The 20,831-nt window shown below is 39.7% G+C and overlaps 1 protein-coding gene across 3 annotated transcripts; it reads left to right on the forward strand.

The window, feature by feature from the left end:
• Positions 1-7,931: 7,931 nt before the first annotated feature.
• LRRC14B (leucine rich repeat containing 14B) lies at positions 7,932-19,859 on the forward strand. Of its 3 annotated transcripts, XR_011329220.1 has the most exons (4): positions 7,932-8,917; positions 10,416-11,850; positions 13,109-14,097; positions 14,309-19,859. XR_011329220.1 is itself a non-coding variant. In XM_009928737.2 (2 exons), exons 1-2 carry the CDS (start codon positions 8,013-8,015, stop codon positions 11,059-11,061), a joined length of 1,551 nt encoding a protein of 516 aa, XP_009927039.1. In that variant the 5' UTR covers positions 7,932-8,012; the 3' UTR covers positions 11,062-12,892. The 3 variants fall into 3 exon arrangements, 1 of the variants encoding a protein (XP_009927039.1); XR_011329219.1 differs by having other exon boundaries at positions 13,109-19,859; XM_009928737.2 differs by lacking the exons at positions 13,109-14,097; positions 14,309-19,859 and having other exon boundaries at positions 10,416-12,892.
• Positions 19,860-20,831: the final 972 nt, after the last annotated feature.

Consider the following 20,831-nt stretch of genomic DNA (forward strand, 5'->3'; position numbering starts at 1 on the left):
CTCTTTCCACACTTTGTGCCTCTTTCTAATCATCTAGTACCAGTGCTTCTAAGACTGGCAACAAGCCAAGTTTTTCTCCTTATAATATTAAACACAGGAGAGAATTCTCAATTAAAGGTTTGGCTTCAACCCACTTTATGTAAATGGTGAGTTTAAGTGGTTTTTTTTAAGTGACAAAGTTGCTGTGATGTGGCTATGGTTGTCTCTCTAGCTTTATTTTCGGCCTGTTTGATTTTTCCTCTGAAATATGCACTCCATTGCTTTCTCCAGTATGTCTGGACTACTACCTTGATGTCTGAAAAAGTTAATAGGTTTCTGCTGACCAGAAGGTATCAGTTTTGGTGAGATTCTTGACTAGGAGGCTTCTCACAGCTGAGGTGAACTCTACGACTGCTTTGCACAGAAGTGAGGGGGATTCAGACTGTTTTATAAAATGTTGAAGAATGTTTTTATTCTGAAAAACAAACTGCAGATCCTTCAAATGTGCTGCAAGGTCAAGTTTTCCTTCTGCAATGAGTTCAAATTTTTCTTTGGACTTTTGTGTCTTCTGGAGTAATCTTCTTAAGGATAAGATATATATGAGATAATGGTGGTCAAGTCAGAGCTAAAGCAGCTAACTCCTGGATACCTCCAAGATAAAGTAAAAGTGATTTCAAGTCCTTGACTCCTCTTGTCTCCAGAGGAGTGAGATAAATTCATTTTTTTCATTTTGGCTTATGCAAAAGATATTCAAGCATCTCCAACAAAAATGTTTGACAGTTTTTAACAATCACTCAAACATTCTGTGAGCACAGGGGAAGCAAGAAAGGCAGATGGTGAGACTTCATCAGGCATAGGAAACTGCTAAGGTCTTCTCAATTTGATGACATGAGCAATGTCACTCTTGTCCTGCCTTCTTATTTTTCGACGGTTTGTAACACTGTTTTCCCCATATCCTTCCTTGGCTCATGCTTGGTAAGTAGCTATGAGGAGAGTTGTTCTATGCCTCTTCTCAGTTTTTCTGCTTGTGACAGGAGGAATGTCAGTGTCTGCATAGGATGGTTGATTTCAGGCAATGTGTTGTGGTGAGTATAAGCAGTGACTACTTCATAACACTGCTGGTCTTCAGACCTGACCTCTGGATGGCTTTCCCAGAGAACTTGTTGTTTGGTGAGTGCCAGGAGAGGGAACCAGAATAGGCTTTTCTGCTGCATGACATTTCCAAATTGTATCTTCCCACCTACCTACTGTGATCAAGTTTTTTTCAACTATTGCAGACAGTCATGTCTCACTACTCAGCAAGTCTCTAAGCAGAGAGTGAACAGTCATTTATCCTGGGATCAGGAGTGGGGTAATGCTTTCTGCCCTTAAAGTGGCTAAAATGTGCCCTGTCATAGGAGCGATTTCCTGAAGCTGCCTACAGGACTGTCAGTCTAGAGAATGCTTCTTGTATTGGGACTATTATGGAAAAAATGCTTGAATTTTGGCCTTGAAGCAATCTGTTCCCAGCTCAGATAAGCCATGATATTTTCTCATTAGACGATTTCATTAGCATTAATAGTTAGTATGTTCTTCTGCTAGAATGACAAAATAGGGGTCAGGGAGACAAGAATATAATCCTTTAGTGTAATTGGGAGCAATGGAAAGGTTTTCTCTGATGACGTGAGCGAGTAAAAATGCTTATGCAGGAGCTAATCATCACAGGTCAGAACCAGTTTTAAAAATAAATTTCTCTTTAATTATTCTTAGAAAATCTGGATTTAAAAAACAACAAAAAATTATTTCTGAGTGGGGAGGTAAGATTTTTGCTTTACCTTTTCATGATGTTTTTCTCCTTCAGCTGTTTCTTAATGGGAGGAAGGAGAAATGAATTATACATAGGAAGTTAGAGATCTGAAAGATGCCAAAAAATGTTGTGCTTTTTATTTGAAAAGGACTATAATCCTTTGCTTTGATTTTTTCATGATTGTATTCTCTAATCAAGTAGCTATGCTTCAGTCTTGCAAATACCTTTAGGACACAACGGTGTCAGCTGGATTCACAATAGATGAAAAACAGATGATGGAAGATAATAAACTGTTTGTGTTTGTCTCTTGAAAGCAAACCCTTCTTGCTGTATTTCATTGCTGAGGTTGTTTTACAAAAGGAGGATCTGTTTATTTACCTTTGGATGATATGTTTGAACATTTTTAGTTTAAAGGTAGGAAGATACTCATGTGTTTCCCAAGATGGGGGGGACAAACATTTCAAACGTTTTTTTCATTCAATGTTCTAAGCAGATGACGAGAGAGTTTCCCATGATCCTGCTGGATGTTGGGCAAGCTGTCTCTTTTTCTCTCTTATTCTTTCTCCTTTCTAGGGAGCTTAAAAGAGCCTTCTGTTAAAGTTTAGTAGCCGTTAATTTGGGCATGATCCCATCTTCTCTCCAGGGGACTACTGTGCAGGGAAGTGTCTGTGTTTCTGTCTGTGCTGCATTCAGGTTGCTAATGCTATGAGACATTAGCCCATTCTCATATGAATTTTCTGTACTCATATATTAAAGAAATTAGATCAGGTAGATAGGAAGTTAGTACTCTTTTAAGAGTAACCATGCTGGTTAAGAATTTTGATATTGTATTAGCTTTTGATCTGAAAAAATGAAATACCTATGACTGCAACTGCCTGGTTTTACAGAGTGTTGGATCTGGAAAGGTTGATGCCTATAGAAAATTAAGTTCCCTACATATGTAGTCCTTGGTTGTCCTGCTAATGTCTGGCTGGATAAAACATCAGTACAGCTACAGTTTAGAAACAACGTCCCTAAATCCATATGCAGACAATTTTTTTTTAATTTTTTTTTGCTTCTTCTAACTGAAATAAATCAAATGGTAGAAAGGAATTGATTAGGAGAGAAGTAGCAAGGACTAACAGCATCTTCTCTGTTTTTTTAGCAAGAACAGATTGGCATGTATGCGTTGTACTGCACGAACAAGCCACAATCAGACGCCTTGCTACCCAGCCATGGAAATGCCTTCTTTAAAGTAATTACAGTCTAGTTCCTCACTTCATGTAAATTGTGTGATCATTACTTGTTGATTTTATAGTTGTTTAGGGAACATAGCTTAGCAGCACTTACCTATTTCTGCTAGTTCTGCCAAATAAGCAACAGAAGCTGGGTGCTAAGATGGATTTGGCCTCCTATTTGTTGAAGCCCACTCAAAGAATGAGCAAGTATGCACTTTTACTGAAGGATATGATCAAGGAGTGCACAAAAGCCCAGGAGCAGAAACTCAGTGATCTGAGGACTGCTGAGGAGATGGTGAAATTCCAGCTACGGCATGGAAACGACCTGCTTGCTATGGATGCTATTCAAGGATGTGATGTAAACATTTCTCCACTGCTACTTTGCCTTTCACTTGACTTTCCTGCCATGGTTTATCTCCAAAATAGCATGTCACCAAGAGAAACAGAAAGGAGTGCTTTAACACCTATGATTTGTCTTGCTCTGGAGCTTGTAAGACTTAGTTATGGAACAAAATCCTGGAGTGCCCAGTGCTCTTCACCATAATCTCGAAAACAGTGTGTAGGGGGAAGCTATGCCTATCCTAAAATGCTTCTGCTTGTAGGACATGTGTGCAGCAGAGGGCCTAGACATGCTGTTTGGCTCTGGAATTGCATGTGAGCATGATGAAGAGATACCTGAACCTTTCAGTTATCTGATAGATCTGAAAGTGGTTCCAGCAGATTCACTTTGCTCTGTTTTTAATCAGCAGTACACATGCAGCTGTGCACTGAGAGTAACATGTTCTCAAAATGTTATGCCATGTTTCCCTGTAGCTTAGCTTACTTTCAGCTCTGGAGTAGACATACTCTCCCCTCCTCCTTCCTTAGACATGATGAAATCAATGCAGCCTTCTCTTATCTGTCAGAACTTTGTCATTTTCTCTCAACAGGTTAATTTGAAAGACCAAGGGAACTGCAATGTCAGGATGATTTTATTGTTTGCTGTGGAAGAAAGAAGTATTTGAGGTATGTGTTCCTCTTTGAAGATCTTACCTTGCTTAGCGAAACAAGAAAGATTAATGGGGGATATGACATCTATATGTACAAACAGTCATTCAAGGTAAATTAAATCCTGTTGTCCTATTAGGAAAATTATATAATGTTCAATGCTCCTTTCTCAGTAGCCTGCCCTGAACAGGAATGTGCTCTCTTTAGCACTGTTGGGAGAATGAACCAGCATCTAGCTGTAAATTACACTACAAATTATTTTTTACTATTATTTTCTAGGGAAACGATTTTAAGCTGTTTTTTTCAAAGTTTGGAGATGGTCTGAAAAAGCAAAATATGGATATTCTGTTTTGCTATGTCGTAAGTGCGTAAGAAACACAAAATGCTTAAGAGTCTTACCATTTGGACAACAAGGGGTGAATATATGAAGTTCTAATTTGCAGTCACTTCGATTGAGAATACAGACATGTCCACTGTTGTTTGTGGATAGCCAAAATACTGATACATATGCTTAATTTAAGTGCATGTTTAAACTGCTGTAGCCCTAGAATTAGAACCATAACCGGAGTTCACCTTGCACATGCGATGACAGCTGGTGTGTCTTCAACTGGTAGAAGCTGAATAGTGATTCAACTACTACCTCCTATGTTATAGACTCAGTTTAACTGAATTCACTTCAATCCTCTGATCGTTAGAGGATGCATGCTATCTTCTAGCAGCAACACTGCTGTGTCCCTGCACTCTTTAGAAGGAAATCATACAAGACAGACACAAACTGCTGACTCGTGAAAACAAGGCTCCCACTGGAAGCACTTGCAGGTTCATAACCAAGAAATCAAGATGCTGAACTCTCTCAGTTAAGATGTATGACATGTAGAAATTAGTTTGCTTTGTTTGTAGTAAACAGCAAATCATTTTGTATCTTTCAGACAGCACAGAGTGGAATGACAGAGATGTTGGAGATAGTGGTCTGAGGTTTGAAATCTGGTTTCAAAGGAGAAGATCATCCCAGGACACGTACATCCTTCAGCAAACTCAGCAGAAATTAAAATTCCATGGACTAATATCATAGCAAAGTTTCTTTGGAGACAGGCTCTAAGGAATCAAGGTATGCAGTCTGTAAAGATGTTTCAGTTGGTAATTTCTTGTTCTGGGCAGGCAGGCTGACCCCTACCAGATTGAAATAGATCTTACGCATCTTAAGCCAATAGAAATCTTCAGGTTAAGCAAGACACACTGGAAAACAGCAAGTGTCTAAAGGAGAAGATTAGTACTTCCACACGAACGAGTGATGCTTGTTAAGGAATTTGGTTGTATGTGTGTTATATGCAAGCTGCAGGACCATAAATTGATCTGTTATCTTTTATTATTTGGTTCTATGTTGTCTGATGAAGATTTATTTTGGAGAGAAAATGTATGGGCTGGCAAAAGTCAGGGAAGTACCTGAACTTCAGACGTATGTGAGGGCTTGTTCTTTCCTGGTGTTGGTGATCTCAGAGATGAAAGGGAGAGACTTCCCCCTGTTAGCTGAAAGACAGAGATTTTAAATACCAGTTTTGAGAGTGAGATTAGACAAGATAACCATGCTGGTTTAGCACTTCCTTCCCTGGAAAGGAAAAGGGAGCCTCAGTGGTCTGCTATAGCTTCTCCTTCACTCTCCTGCCACCTCCACATGTTAGTATTGCTGCTTATCTGACCCCTCAGTAAATCAGTACTTCTTTGATTCACAGACTAATTTTCTGTTGGTTTAGCCACATTGTGAGATGTCACCATGATTTTAGAAATAAACACCCTCTTATTTTCATTCTCCCTCTATAGTATTGGTGATCCTGTCTGTTCTGCAGTCATGCATACTGTCTATTAGAAAAAAATAAGGCAAAAATCAAACTTTAAAAATTCAGCCTATTCTCTTCTCCTCCCTTAAACACAAAAGCCTTAAACAGGGAAATGGGACACAAAATGTTTCTGGAGTTTTAAGCCTTCTCTATAAGGAATAAGAAAGTGTATAACATTTCTGGAAATAAACTGTTAATTAGCAGTTAAATGTTTCACTTAGGAAAAGAAGAATATTTAAGAAGTGATCTGAAGGTGCTGAAACTTGCTGGACAAATACCTCTCTGAAAATAGCCAAGGGCAATATTTAGTTTATATTAGTCGTCTCATCTTATCAGCACAGCATGTCTTCATAAATGTTACACATCAAGCAGGGTTTCATGATCCTTGTTCTCTAGGCACATTATTCTCTAGGGTTTTTTAATTAATTGTTATATTAAGGATGATCACTTAGAAATCTCTGTAGAATCCTAAGATTCTTCCTTTTTAGAAGCCTTAACAGAAGACTCCTTTAAGTTCCCTGGAAAGGTGAGTGTAGAAAGGGAAATTGTAGAATGCTACAAAGTTTTCTAAGTGATTGTAAAAGCTTTGCATCATATTTTAGCCAACTAATTTTTGTTAGCCTGTGTCCTGTCGTTTAAAACTGAAAGTCACTACTTATTGTAACTAACTTGCCTATTCCACATTTTTAAAATGATCACATCTGTTTTCACCACTACAGGTTGTCACTGCTTTATCTGACTAATTTGCAACTTCTTTTCTGATCTGTCAATAAAGCAGATGCAAAGACGTTTTTCTGCATGCTGACTGAAACCAAAGCAGTAACTGTATACCTTTCGGTGACCTGTGTTACAGCATCCATGTACAGTGAAGGTGACCATAAAATTAATGCTGAAAAATATTTTTTAGATTCCTCCAGGTTATTTTGAAGATAAGTTAAGATTTATTTTTAAATTTAACCATTTCTGAACCAGACCCCACTGAAAAATATTTGCTAAATGCTGCAGGTTCAAGAATAGAATCTTGCAAATATACCATCTTTCTTAGATGAGAATTTTCTGTACCTTGTTTGCTTCTGAAGGGTATAACACAAAATGTAAATTGAAGGAGCAGAAGAAAGGGTGAAGATAGGTGCAAGAAGATTCACTAAAGCCAGTACAGAAACATGTAAAAATAATGAAAGCATAGCAGTTTCTGTTTTGTTTTTCCATTTCACTTTGCTGTTCTGCTGGCAGCTGACTTTAAAATTCTTTGTTCACAAAAAGAGAAAAAATTCCAGAGAGAAAACAACAATAAACTTGAAACTGCAGTGAAAGAAGTAAATATATTCAAAGAGATATTGTATAGATATGTTGCTAATGCTGGTGCCTCTTTCTTTTCTTCCTTCTGTCCTGTGAAAATTTTTAGCTACAGGACAAATCAGGTATATCCTTCTAAGTTCTGGTAGTATGGGGTATTACCTTACAGCTTTGCTGAATCTAGTACTGTTCTTCTGTAGGTCTCCACCACCTCACAGTGGATATACATGCTCTGTCTTGGTCAGCTTATCTTGTACTTAAGCCTCAGTCTCCTATCACAGGCAAGTGTCCTGGTCACCAGTGCTCTGAGCTCTTCTAGACTCTTTTGTCTTTTCCACTGGAGCCACTGTATTTAACTATTCCTTGCTGATAGGAAGGGTAAAATGAAGGGACGTTGTGTCCTTGTGGCTATAGTTTTTAGGAAAAGCTCTATGCTAACTCTGAGAAATCTTCCCCATTGAAATCAGCATGTGAATCCCCCGCATATCATCTCTCATGGAAGAAAGTGGAATACAGATCATGTTATGTGTTTAAGTTGGAACCCAGAGTGCCTTTTTGTATGGCATAGGAAAGATACAGAAATATCCTCATGTATGTGTGCTGCCCTGATCTTATTCTTCCTGCTGGGCAGTGATCTATACTTAGCTGAGTCAGCTTTGTTATAAATATGAGGGTTTAAATGCATAAATGCTCTCTGACTAAAGATCTCACAGTTAATTACTGCAGAGTCACAGTACAGCTCCAAAATAGAAAGCAGAGGATCAGCATGTGACTCTTCATTCTGCCTTCCCAGCAAGGCTTCCATTAGCAGCAAACAGCAGCTGCAGATAAAAATAGAAGGTGATAAGCAACTCGGATCTTTAGTTAAATGCAGAAGTCACTCTCCATGACAGCAAGGAGACCGGAGCAACAATGAAGTCTCTCCGATTCATTAGTGCCGAAGCATTCGTGTCAAATGCAGAATTTGCCAGGAAGAGTCTCCGTGGTGTTGCACATAATCTTTTTCCTCTTCTTTTTAAAGCCAGCTATTTACTGGAGCAAGGGGAAGTGATTCATGACTTGGTAGAGAACTGGCCACTTGTTGACTTTAACATGGGAAAACTCTTGGGAACTACTGTGGACTGCCAGGAAGACCTGAGCCATAGAACATGCTCAGTGTGCTTGGAAAGCTGTTTGACAGGGCTGAGAGACTATGTGCTGAATCATCCTTCTCCCTATGTGAAAAGATTGAAAGTGGTCGACCTGACCGGTATAAAAGATGTTGAAGTTCAGTTTTGTGAGTGTAAGAAGACAATGGGCAGGTGGGCCAGGACCCAGCTGCTCTCTAAGCTTTGTTTAGAACTGCTGGTTTACCTGCAACAAACACAGTGCAATCCAGGTACCTTTGAAATCAGTATTGATGTGCTAATTGACTTGTTTGTTACAGAGCGGAACTATGAGCTGGTAGCGCAGGCCCTCTTGAAGAAATGCTATTGTCCACTGAAGATCTGCTGCGTGGCATTCAGATCTGACAATCTGGCTTTGCAGAAATTCTTCTATATCATAAAGCTCACTGATCCCTCGCTGCTGCGCAAACTGGAAATAGTTCACAATGTTCGCTTGGAAATGGAGCACTTGGAAATACTCTTCAACAGTATGCACTTCCCTCTACTGATGTCCTTGACCTTGCCAGCACGAACATTTAATGTGCGGAGGTTCACAGCCACAGATGAACGGATGCTTACTAACATTGGAGAAAAGATGGGTGAAATGACGCAGCTCACTGAGCTGAGTATTTCATTTTCTATACTCACAGGAAGAATACAGAAACTGCTCAGGTAATCTGGTCATCCTGCTTTCAGTCAAACTGTAAAGAACAGCCCTTTGTGCCATCAGCAAGCTGAGAATCTCTGAGAATAAGGAGAGTGAGTATATCTCGGGGGGGGTGTGAGAAAGGGCTGCAGGAAGCTAGGAAAGAGTATTTGTCAGGGAGAATTGGAAGCCAATGTATACCTAATACACTTAGAAGAACTGACTGTTCTTACTAGTTTTCCACAGACCATCTGACGAGCATGACCAGAATATACTTTTGGCTACCACATAAGAGAGAGGTACACCCAGACATTTTTGATTTGCCACAGTCTTGAGCTTATATCTCAATCAGCCTGGGCTGGCCTTTGGTGCAAGACCTGAGTTGTATTCCAAGTATTTTTCAGGGTCTCTAATGAATTATTGTCCTCTAAAAAAACAGGCAGTAAATATACTAAGACTCTACAGATATTGTATTTTTAGGTGGGCAGGGGGATAGTAGACTTTGATTTGTTTGTTGTGTCTGTCCATCTCAAGGCAAGAGAGATCTGATGCTTTTCTGTACTGCAAATTAAGCTAATATATGAATATTCATGATGAATTCCTGGGAAAAATTGGGGATTCTCAAAAAGATAACAAGCTGCCAGTGAACAGTGTTCATATTTGAACAGAAAATAAGGTAACTGTATGCTTTTCAGAGCATCTAAAAAAAAGGCAGACAAAAGTTTCACCGAGACAAATCACCTTGGTCTAAAATTCCTCCTGTCCAGAGAAGTTATTTCATTTAAAAGTTGTGAATGGCACACTGCTTATATTGAGAGAAATAAATTACAAGATTCTAACCTTGATCCAGCTGAGGTCTGTGGCAGAAGTTTCACTGAGATTTAGTATGTATGAAAGGGATCTCTTGATTTTCATCTGGTTTATATTCAACTAGAATATTTGCACATAAGCTCAGATATGCTTCTTCCAACCTTCTTCTTCATCAGAAAGTCTCTTTGCAACCCAGAACAATACAATGTGTAAACTTCTTCTGCATTTAAAAACACAGTAGAAAAAAACCTAGAAAGAAAAGCAGATGTCTTGTTAGAATACTGGTTGGCTTTCATCTTGGAATTAATCCTTCCTTAATGGAAATGATCTAAATCTCTAGAATTGTAACAGCTTTCTACAAGAAGCAGCCACCAATACTTTTATGGTAGTAATGATCTGCTATTAATTCAGCAAGTAATAGACACCTGACAACATATAACTGCTTACAAAATAGACACAGAATGTTACCAAATTAATCCCCATTAAAACAACACAGTGGGTCATGTAAAGTAGGAGCTCATTCATGGAACTGATTTCAGGAGGAAAATACACTTGTCAGTGTTGGCACCTGCTTCTGTTTCTCAAAAGAGGTTAGAAAAAATAATGAATGTGGCAGACGGCTGCGTTCATAATGTGGATAGTTGTATGAATTTTTGTAAATGTAGCTTTTCAATGTTTTATGCCATAAAACTTTTTTTCTCTTTAATTCTGCAGCCCACTAAAAACTCCACTGAAGATGCTGGATGTTTCTAACTGCTCACTGAACCATGCTGATATGGCCTATTTAGCCAATAGCTTCCATGCTAATCACTTAGAAGCCCTGGACCTGAGTGGTCACAATATACCTGACCTTTACCCATCAATATTCTTTAAGCTTCTCAGCCATTCCTCTTCAGTGCTCAGGAGTCTTACCCTGGAGGACTGTAACATCCAAGACACTCATGTCAACATGTTGATTTTAGCCTTAAGCCGTTGTCAGAAACTACAGGAGTTTAAGTTTCTTGGAAACCCACTGTCATCCCAGGCACTTAAACACCTTTTCACATTTCTCTGTGAGTTGCCAATGCTGAAAAATGTGGAGTTCCCAGTTCCAAGGGACTGCTACCCTATTGGCATCACCTACCCAATTGATGATGCCAGTCTTTGCAGGTTTGATCACCAAAAATATGAAAGTGTAGCAGAGGAGCTTAACCTCATTTTACTCCAAGCAAATAGGGAGGATGTGAAGGCTTCAACTCCACTCTTTGGCAGTTACGACGCAGCTGTTCAGGAGACAAACAATGAACTGGGAGCTTACTTGATCAAGTCCTTCAAAGAGACTTTAGAAAAGTTCACTACTTCTCTTAACAAAATGAGTTAAAGGTGTAACTTAGTGGTGATGAGATGCTCTGTCAAATCAGAAATTAATTTAGTCTTTTCTAGAACTGCGCCTTCATTGATCAGTCTTGAGTTTTCTTTAATTTCTTGGCTGAATTTACTTCTGTTTGAATAGCCTCTGCTCAGCTGAGGTACTTTAACTATGCTCTATCTATTGCATACACCTTTCATAAGCACTACTTGCTCTCAAAAGAGGGGAGGACCCTTAATAGCTTATTATTTTACACAAAAGCACTTTCTTATTAAAACAATAGGTGTCTAAGCTTGGCTGATTTCTTCCATAGTTTCCTTTGGATTTGGCAGCGAGGCTTGTAGCCTTACAGAAAAGACAGGAAAGTCCTTTCCCAAGTCCAGCAGGGTGTCCCAAAGATTGTGCACCTATCCTCACCTATGGGTCCCTAAACCAATTTTTGTTTTTGCCCTTGGCCTTCCAAATTCACCAGTCTGTTTTATTCAGTACATTCCCAATAGTGGGGGTTGCATAACAGCCTCCATGTCCCCTTGCCTCCCTTTTTTCTGCAGAGGCAAGCACGATAAACCTCCTTTTGCGTGGGGAATTACAGAGTTTGGCTAATATGTTGTGCTGGTGAGGAGTAAAGTTCCATACTGAGGAGGCAGCAAACCAAATGGTTGGCTGACAGCAGGGGATTTCTCCCCACTTGCCCCAACAATAGAAAGCAGCCCATGAGGACTCTACTGAAGCTCTTGCAAAGTGTATTTTACAACGGTGTACCAGGACAGTGCTGCACGGCCACGCTCGTGACGGCAGCAGGTGAGTGCCTCAGGCTGTTCCCTTTGTTGAATCAGCTTCTTGGCTGGTAGAATATGTACCCTGCTGCTTTCAGCTGTTTTAAAGAAAGCCTAGGACAGTGGTAATAATGCAAAAAAGAGTAGTTTTGAAAAATGAATTGCTGCTGAGTAACTAGAAGTTCACCTGCAGAAGATACTGCTCACTTCTGCCAGGACTGTGTATTGTAGCTAAGGAGCTACAACCAGTGCCTGGAAGAATCCCGTTTATTTGGCAAGCTCCAGTGCAAGAAACGTATTTGAGTGACGGAGTAACCGGAATCACAGACCCCCCACACACACTGTTTTGGAACATGGGTAAAGGGGACAACGGGGTGTCCGGCTGCAGCAGTAGGGTCACAAAACAAATCTGGGGAGAGTACTATAATGGGGGAGGGATCCCTGGGTAGTAGGCAAGTGTCATAATCTACTCAGCTTCTCACCTGTAACACTGCGGACAGACCAAAGAGAAAGATATTAGTGAATCTTACCTATTGCCAGCTAATTTGAGATCTCCGCTAACAGCCTCTGTCAACTCTACCAGAGCCCAAACTTCTCTGATGTAGAACTAGAGACTTGGTTAGCTTCGAGGTGATCTGAAAAAAAAGATGATGCTCAGGTTAATGCTCAGCACTCTGCCATAAATATACTTTAACGGTTCATGAAAACTTGATTAAACAGCACTGAAAGTGAATGTTGTAGAAGGAGTTGAGGTATCATTGTAGTAGTAAAGATCATTAACAAAGGCAGCTTACTTGAAATAATACTGGATCTCATCATCTGAGAATAAGGAATAAACTTTCTTCATTTAGGAAGTGCTGGTTTGTGAAGCTTTCTGTTTATCCAGAATAAGAATATGCAAGCAGCTACTACCCTAGTTTACAAAAAAAAATAATTAATGGACTGAGTACTAAGCAGAGCTTACAGGTTCCACAGCATGCATTTAAATGATTTTTTGATGTCTTCTTAGCTTATGTTCTTCCTTCTGACATGTTTTACTGATTAAACATATGATGGTAAAATTGAAAGTGAATGGACATGACCTGTTTATATTTACAGAGCACTGAAAAAAAAAAAAAGAAGTAATCTAAGTTGCCAAGCCAAGCAGCTGTGATTTAGAAAATGCCAGAATTGGGTTCTATATGGTCTTGCTTATATTTGGACAGACTTTCAAATGCTCCTTTGCTCTTGCCTCTACTCTTTACCTTTCCCTCCCTCTGACCTTGCCATTCTTTCCGTCCTAGACTTGACCCATGACTTCTCAGCCAGACGTAAGTGGTTTGAATTTGGCTAGGGCAAGGATCTACTCCTTTGGGATGGGCAGTGGCAGTTCCTGTTGCTGGGAGTGGACATTCCGTGTACAGTAGCTGCAAACCTTTGTGTAGTGATTCCTCCACCCTGGCAGCAGGGCCAGCTAACAGGTTGTACCTGGAGGTGAAGGTTGGCCGTTTTGGAAGCATGTTGTGCTACAACAGCCAGCCCCTGCCTGTTTCGGTACACACGGAATAGACAGCTTGTTCATAGATCCGCTTTTTTTTCAGAATATTTAAATGCCTTATGAAGACTGCTGCCTATGCAGCTAATCTCTCTGCTTTCTCCTCGCCTAAAGCCAGTCCTGGTCCACCCTTTTATTTTATTTCCTCCTTCTTTTTCTTCCCACAAACTCCTGCCTGTCTTCCATTTTCAGTCTTACATTCATATGACGTCTATTTTAGTTTTAGTGCCCAGTGAGGATCAGCACTATGTCTATGTCAAGTATTCCCTTTGAGCCTGGAGTATGGTGTGCATTGCATTATAGAAGTGGTGCGCACGCATCCCTTCATGTGGAATAGCTGTGAATGACTGACAAACAGTTGGAGCACGTGGATCCATGTGCAGAAAGGATTTAGATCCTGTTCCTGAGAAGCCAACTGTTCTGCAGAAGCACGCAGACATTTTCAAAGTTTTGTGATCTTCTAAAATGCATTTTGATAGGATTGAAGCAAAAGTTTTATTGTTTACAGTTGCATGTTAAAATTTTATTGGATGAAATATAGTATTAACTAAAATGCATGACAGGTATATCAGTACTTTGAATAGTATTGAATCTAAAAGGCTGAACTGCGATAAAACACTGCTTGTATATGACAACAGGTTTTTACTGACACAAAACTATATTTACCTCAGAAATTCTTAGGGGAAAATGTCATATTTTGGGCGTGGAGAGATTTGTACCCTTTTGGAATGGAATCAGGTATTTTTTCTCTTTTAAGTCACCCAATTTCCAACTTTAGAGCCGACTTGTTCCAAGTTCTATAGAACTTCAGACCAGCTGCATGCAATTACCTTCACTGTGGTGTGAGGTGCTCCTTTGTGGAAATCCTGTCCTTAGCTCTCAGATATCCTACCTTTGCCTCTTGAGTTTCTGTCTTAATTTTGGTTATTATTGTTGGTTTTAAATACAGGCCAAGCTGTAGCATTTTGGCGTTGCCCTGGCTTACTGCAACAAGGGTGTGTGCTATCTCTCAGAAGGATTCCTGCATCCCTTCTGCCCCAGCAGTGCTGATTATGGGGTGGGCCTGCTTGCTCTTCCTTTTTCCATGTGTGCGGGACGTGCCATTCTGCTATTAGAGAAGAAGGACTAATGCTACAACTACATAAGCATATAAAGTTACCTTCTACTTTGCAAGTGCAGCCAGATACTGATTTAACCCTGCCTTGTGTTCCCTATCTTTCTAATTTGTATCAGGCTGGAGCTATGCAGTTGATAGTGCCAGCTACGGCTATTTAAAACCATGGACCAGAATCAAAATGCTCTAAGATTTTGAAGTAAATTTAACTCCATTTTATCTTTTATTTCCATTCTGTTACTTGCAGTTTTATGTTGTAAGAAATCCTAATTTTTGAGGATTATCATTAAACACAAAGTTCAGTAAGGAAAGAGGATCCTTTTGTTACTTATGTGGAAGCTAAAATTCTCACATATTTTCAAAAGCTGAGCTATCTTAGGCAACAAAATAATACAATGCAGAACAAAAAGCGGACCAGCTGACAATACAGCCTCACTAACAATTCCACTAGTATTTATGCTCAATGATCCCTTTTCTAAGATTTCTCAAGTGGCAGCTACCCAGCAGTTTCAAAAGCTTGTAAACAAATACCAATAAACACTAAGAAAGGAGAGAAAAAAAAATACACATCTGCCCTTTGACCAGCTTCCACAGTGCGATGGAAACTATGAAGGGCTTCTAAGGTCAGCATGGTCTTCTAGTAGACAGAGGACCTCGCTGGGCTGGGACAGTTGGAAGGGTGACAGTCTGCTGCCTTTTAGAGAAACAGTCTTCCTCAGTCTCACGTGGTCTGCGAGGGAGTGTATTGTAGTCAGATTGAGGACACTTTGCAGCGTGATGTCCTCTAAGGCTTTCTTCTGTGCTGGCTCTTCAGACCGTTGATCTTGCTGTCTCTGTGTCCTAGAAGCCTCTGTGTCCTGCAGCTTCTTCTCTGGCCCTGGCATAGTTAATCTTACTGCTCCCCCTGGTTTTAGCATTTCTGCAAAACAGACATCAAATTTGAGATGACAAACAAGGTCTTAGCAGTCAGAGATTGGTCCCTTTAAACAACATTCGAGTTCTATACCCCTCTACCAGCATCCTCTCATCCTTCCCACTGGGGACTAGCTCATTTGAAAATCCTGTGCAGTTAGAGCTTCATCCAACAAGTAAATAATTATTGTCACCAGGACCGCCAAGAGCAGACAACTTCTACGCACAATTTCTACTTTCAGCTCTAGCCAACACGGTCAGTTCTCCTTCCTTCAGGCCGTGTGGCATTCATATTCTTTCTCCTGGTTCCTCTGCATCTGGAGTTCCTCCCAGCGTCTTTCACACCCCTCATTTTTTAATGGAAGTGCAACGGTAGGCCTTTTGCTTTTCTCTTTAAGGCACTGCTGGGTTTTTCTTCTGAAGTCTCTGTGCTGCCTCCTTTGCCTCCTCATCCTCCCCTTCCCCAGCCAGGAACCCACTTATAAAAGACTACAGGGAATGCAACCTCCTGTGTGTCAGCCAGGCTGCTGCTTCTGCCGCTCTAAATGTCTGGAGGGGAATCAGGACATCACGCTCCCCTATCCCCCCATTCCTTCTCGTTCAGTAAAAAGATCTGCATCCCAGAGCTTGGTTGCACCTGCTTTATTCTCCTTTTTGCTTGCTCACTTAGGATTCTACGGCTCTGAAGCTTCTAGCTCATTCTCTCTAAAAGGGCAGGGAAGTGTTTGCAGTCCTAGTCAGAAGTAGTGCTGCTGTGGTCTCTTCGGTTTGTGCAAGTGCTTATCTACTCAGCCCTGAAAGGGTGCTATCAGGGAGCAATGATGCTGTAAATGGTCCAACAAGGCAGAGGAAGGATGCTGAGACTGAATGCACTGGCTGCAAGGAGTGGCTGGGGACTTGCAAGGCGCAGGCTTTCTGCAAAGACCCCGTAGAACGGAGGCTTGGGCTGGGGAATAACGAACGCGGGAAGGTCAGACGTGAGGGCCAAGCCTAGACCCTTGTTTCTAACAGATGTCATTAGACGGGTTGATGAGCCAGGCAGGAAAGAGAGGGTCTGAAAAGTACTGGTTTTGTATTTGTATAATGCTTTTGTCTTCTGTGCTTGTGAAGCAATTGAGAAGACTGAAGTTGTGGTGTTTGATCAGGTATTGTGTTAATTCCTTCTTTATGCCTCCCTAGAAATGAGACTAATTTGGCTACCTTGGCTTCCCTGGAAGACGTCCTTTCCCTGCAAGTTGGAGATTTAAATAGACAAGGCTGCTCAACCTACTTTTTTGTTTGCTTGGAAGCACAATTTGTAACATTTAGGTTACCAACATACAGCCATATTGAACTATCTGCCAAAGAAAAAGTATTCAAATTATGTGTATGGCATGCGTCTATGACAAGTATTTATGATATGGCATGTAGAGAAGCAGGAAAAACTGCTTTGTAATTTGTCAGACTTGGTGTCATGAGGATTGCCTGGCCTGCAGGGGCATAGAGGTTGCAACCGTACGTTCACAGGTTTCCTTAATACACAAGGAGGCTTCACCCTCTAAATTTCTTTATCACAGATTACCACAAATAACAGAGAAAGCACCACTAGCAAATGTACTACCACAAAGACTACCACTTGCAAGTATGCCTATGATTAATAAAGTGAATATATATTATGTCAAGCTGTTACAAATTAGTATCAGCAATCAATAATATGGCACCAATCAATAGTACAGCAAAAGTCAATATTATAGCAATAAACAAGTAGGTATATACTATTACAGGTTACTACAAACTTATCATTAATGAAGCAAACTTATCAACAATACAACAGCAGGTATACTTACGATAAATTACTTGTATGGATAAATGTGGAAAAAATTTCCCTTTCTAATGAGGTCTCTTTTGTGGCTGCTTATATCACTTAGCTACTTCCTCTGTGAGACATTTGATGGTGAATGGAAGAGCGTGTTAAAAGGTTGATGAAGGAAGTCCAAATCAACAGATATGTAAGTGAATAGCAGCGTGCTGCTGTTCCTTTGATTTTCATGACCATGCACAGGAACACCATTACATCGGGTACCAACTGTTTGTACTGTGTGTTGAAAAGATAGAGGAGAGGAGCTAAATAGGCTAGTTAGGTGTCTCTACAATTGCAGATTTAGATGTGGACCTGAAAACATTAGTCTTGCAAAATTCCTTCCCCCTCCCCAAAACAAAACAAAACAAAACAGAGAAGTGTCACAGACCTGTGTAACTACTTTGGTAATGTAGTTTTGTGTTTACCTGGGAATGGTGCTTCTGAAGTACAGAATGCTCAGTTCTCACATCAGCACAGGAATTAAGTATTAACTTTAAATGCTGGTGTTGTCAACCACTACTCAAACAGGAAAAGGAAAATTTTTCATGAAGTTATAACCTATTCTGGATATAAACATTCACTTTTGGTTAGCTTTAAGCAGTGCAAGTGTAGAATGGAGAAGTGCAATCGAAACACTTGGGATTAGTAAAAATTAGAAAGATTTCATAAAGAATGAACAGAAACTTTTGAGAAAAAGCAAGATTTAGCCCGGTCTTGAACAATTTAGTGCCAGCAAAACTGGACACTCAAAGTGCTTGAAAAAGAAGTAATTCTGCAAGAACTAATCTCAGACAATAAGGTGCTAAAAATATCTGTGCTACATGATGCTAAAGCAGCACATGACCATTGACAAATATACTGTTTAAAGAAGATCACAAGACCAGTGTGTTTGGAGAACTGCTTTGTTCTTAGAGCTAAATTGGACTATGAAGCATTTTGGCTTTTTTCTGAGGGCTATGGGAGTTTATTTTTGGCAGTTCCCTGTCAATTTATGTAAAAGTTAATCGACCTACTCTGGTTCTCTCACATTCACCTACTTGAGGGGTATTGTCCTCGCCAAATAAATTGTCAATAGTTTTGACCTTCTCCAGCCTGTATCTTCTAATGGAGACAGCAGGGAAGGAGCAAAAATCCTCTTAAGCTGCATGAGATAATGCTTCAAAAAATTCTTTAGATCATACTATATATCGTACATTATATTGTGAGGTAGTTGTACTTTTTGTTATATTTTAAACTGTAAAGCTGAAGGTCATAATGAAATTTAACTTTATGAAAATTGGATTCCACCAAAGATAACAGTGATATGAAACTTCAATTTGGCATGATAATGAATAACCTAAAAAAGAGTTTGAAAGTTTTCTGGTAAGTTAATGTTCTTATAAAGATGCAAAGTACAGGACTGCTTGGTAAAAATATTACAAACTAACCCATGAACCCCTGCTGCAAGAAGAGTATAGATTCCCTCAGTGTTCCTCAACCACCTGACTTTTGGATGGGGAGTCTGCTTTAGCTTATTACATCTCAGGATGAAGTCACTAAATAAGGCCATTTTTATAATAAAGATATCATTTGTGTATCATAGGTATAGCATGGCCTTGTGGGATTTTGAATAATACATATTTAACTTCCTCTTCAAGGAACTTTGAAACTATATTCTGAAAGCTTGGCATATCTCTGCGCATAGTCTGGAGTAAGTATTTGTTATTGAAAACCATGTTTTTGTGAGTTGGAAGAAGAGATAAGATATGAAATTCAAGACATCCCTTCCCTTTTGGATTTTCACCATTAATTCAAGAAACATCACCCGTCTGTCAAAGTGCTTCAGCTTCTATTCCTAAAGCAATATTTTCCCAGAGTCTAGGGTCAGTATCAAACAAACAAAACCCAAATACCACCAAAACCCTACATTTAATGGAAAATTCATGGACAATACACCCATTTCTCTAAAAAACCCTATCCAGTTCATACCTAAAATGCTATACTCTACAGACAGGCCATTAGACATCAAGAAACTTGCTTTGTGAAAAGATTTCTAACATCTATCTCAGTAAGCTAAGGAAAGTTATTGTGAACCAGATGTTTTCAACGAACTGAACTGCATTTTTAAAACATCCACCAAAATACAATTACTTCAGGATGAAGATGAAACAAAACCCCCTCACTGCACATATTGGAATCCTATTTGTACAGAACGGAACCTCATGTGACCATTTTTGTAGGAAGTTGCTAGGAAATTGTAGCCTATGCTGAATTATTTGCAGTCCTCAAACTCCAAACATTATCTAACAATATGAAGCAGATTCCGCCTAGTGAGTCAAAATACCACTTTTTGGCTGAGGTTAGAGGTCCCTTCCAATCTCAACCATTCCATGATTCTAAGACACTGAGGATGAATCTAGACTATAAGGAAATGTGAACCTTGCCAAAGGCCATCCTCAAATCCACCTCCTCCTCCCCCTTAGCAGTAACTTATCCATCAATATGGATAACCTTGGATCCTGCACCTGGGATTCTACTTTATGTACTTACATCAGTGCATCACATTTGTAGCTGAAACACAACCACCATTCAACAGAATTTATTGGTATAATCAATGGATAAAAACACCCGCCTATTAAAGTTGTCAGAAAACAAGCGCGCTATCTCTTCTGTCTCCTAATTCTCCAGGAAGTCCTAGAAAACCTCTTCCAAAGATAAAGGTGGGAGCTAGAAATCGTAGCTGTACTGGGTATCAGAAATTACAGACATCAGTAGAAATATTGGTGGCATGACACAGTATGCTCCGTTTCCTCATTAACATTTCCTTTTTGCACAAGCTGTAAATTACTTCTCGTGTCTAATCCTTGCCCCAGGAAACACCCTCCTCTCAACCTGCACAATCAGTATGTGGGTACCAACTACTTTTACTTTTATCTATTTTTAAAATGATACTTCCCTAAACCCTGAGTGATTTTTTTTTCAAGTTTTGTTTACATTGAAGGCTGCTGTTTCACTTTCAAAACTAAAGAACCTGCTGTACCTTCTATAACAAAAAAACCCCACCAAACCAACCCCAAAAATTGTCTTCCTCACATTTCACTGACTTGCAGATTTTTCTGTAGAAGAGAATCAAGTATTGACATTGTGAATTTTGCAATCTGACACATCCTTGCTTGAATGCTATAGCAACCTCAATGAGGAAAAAAAAGTATTTAGGCTATGACTTTTGTTCTTCTCAGGTTTGAAAGTTTCCCTCTTTCTCTTTTGCAAACTGGCATAGGAGCTTAATATATGAACTGGGGATTGTCATGCAATCATTGTAAACTTTAAGGATTCAGAGGTACATGGTACGTTTTCACTTGCTTTCTCTTCTCTAAGAAATACAACAAAGGTAGAACATATTTTCTGCCTATGCTGCACAAGATAACATGTCCCTATGTTATTTATGCAGTTCTGTTAAGAGCCTTATTGTAAAGCTAAATTAGTGTACAGATGCACTGCACAGGTAAGATATTTGTAGTGCAAATGCATACTTTTTTGTCTCAGCCATACAATAAAACAGAATAATTCAGCTGGAAAGGACCTACAATGATTATCTAGTCTAACTGTCTGACTGCTTCAGGGACC

This window comes from Haliaeetus albicilla, chromosome 21 (genome assembly GCF_947461875.1).
Source record: "Haliaeetus albicilla chromosome 21, bHalAlb1.1, whole genome shotgun sequence".
Lineage (NCBI taxonomy): Eukaryota > Metazoa > Chordata > Aves > Accipitriformes > Accipitridae > Haliaeetus > Haliaeetus albicilla.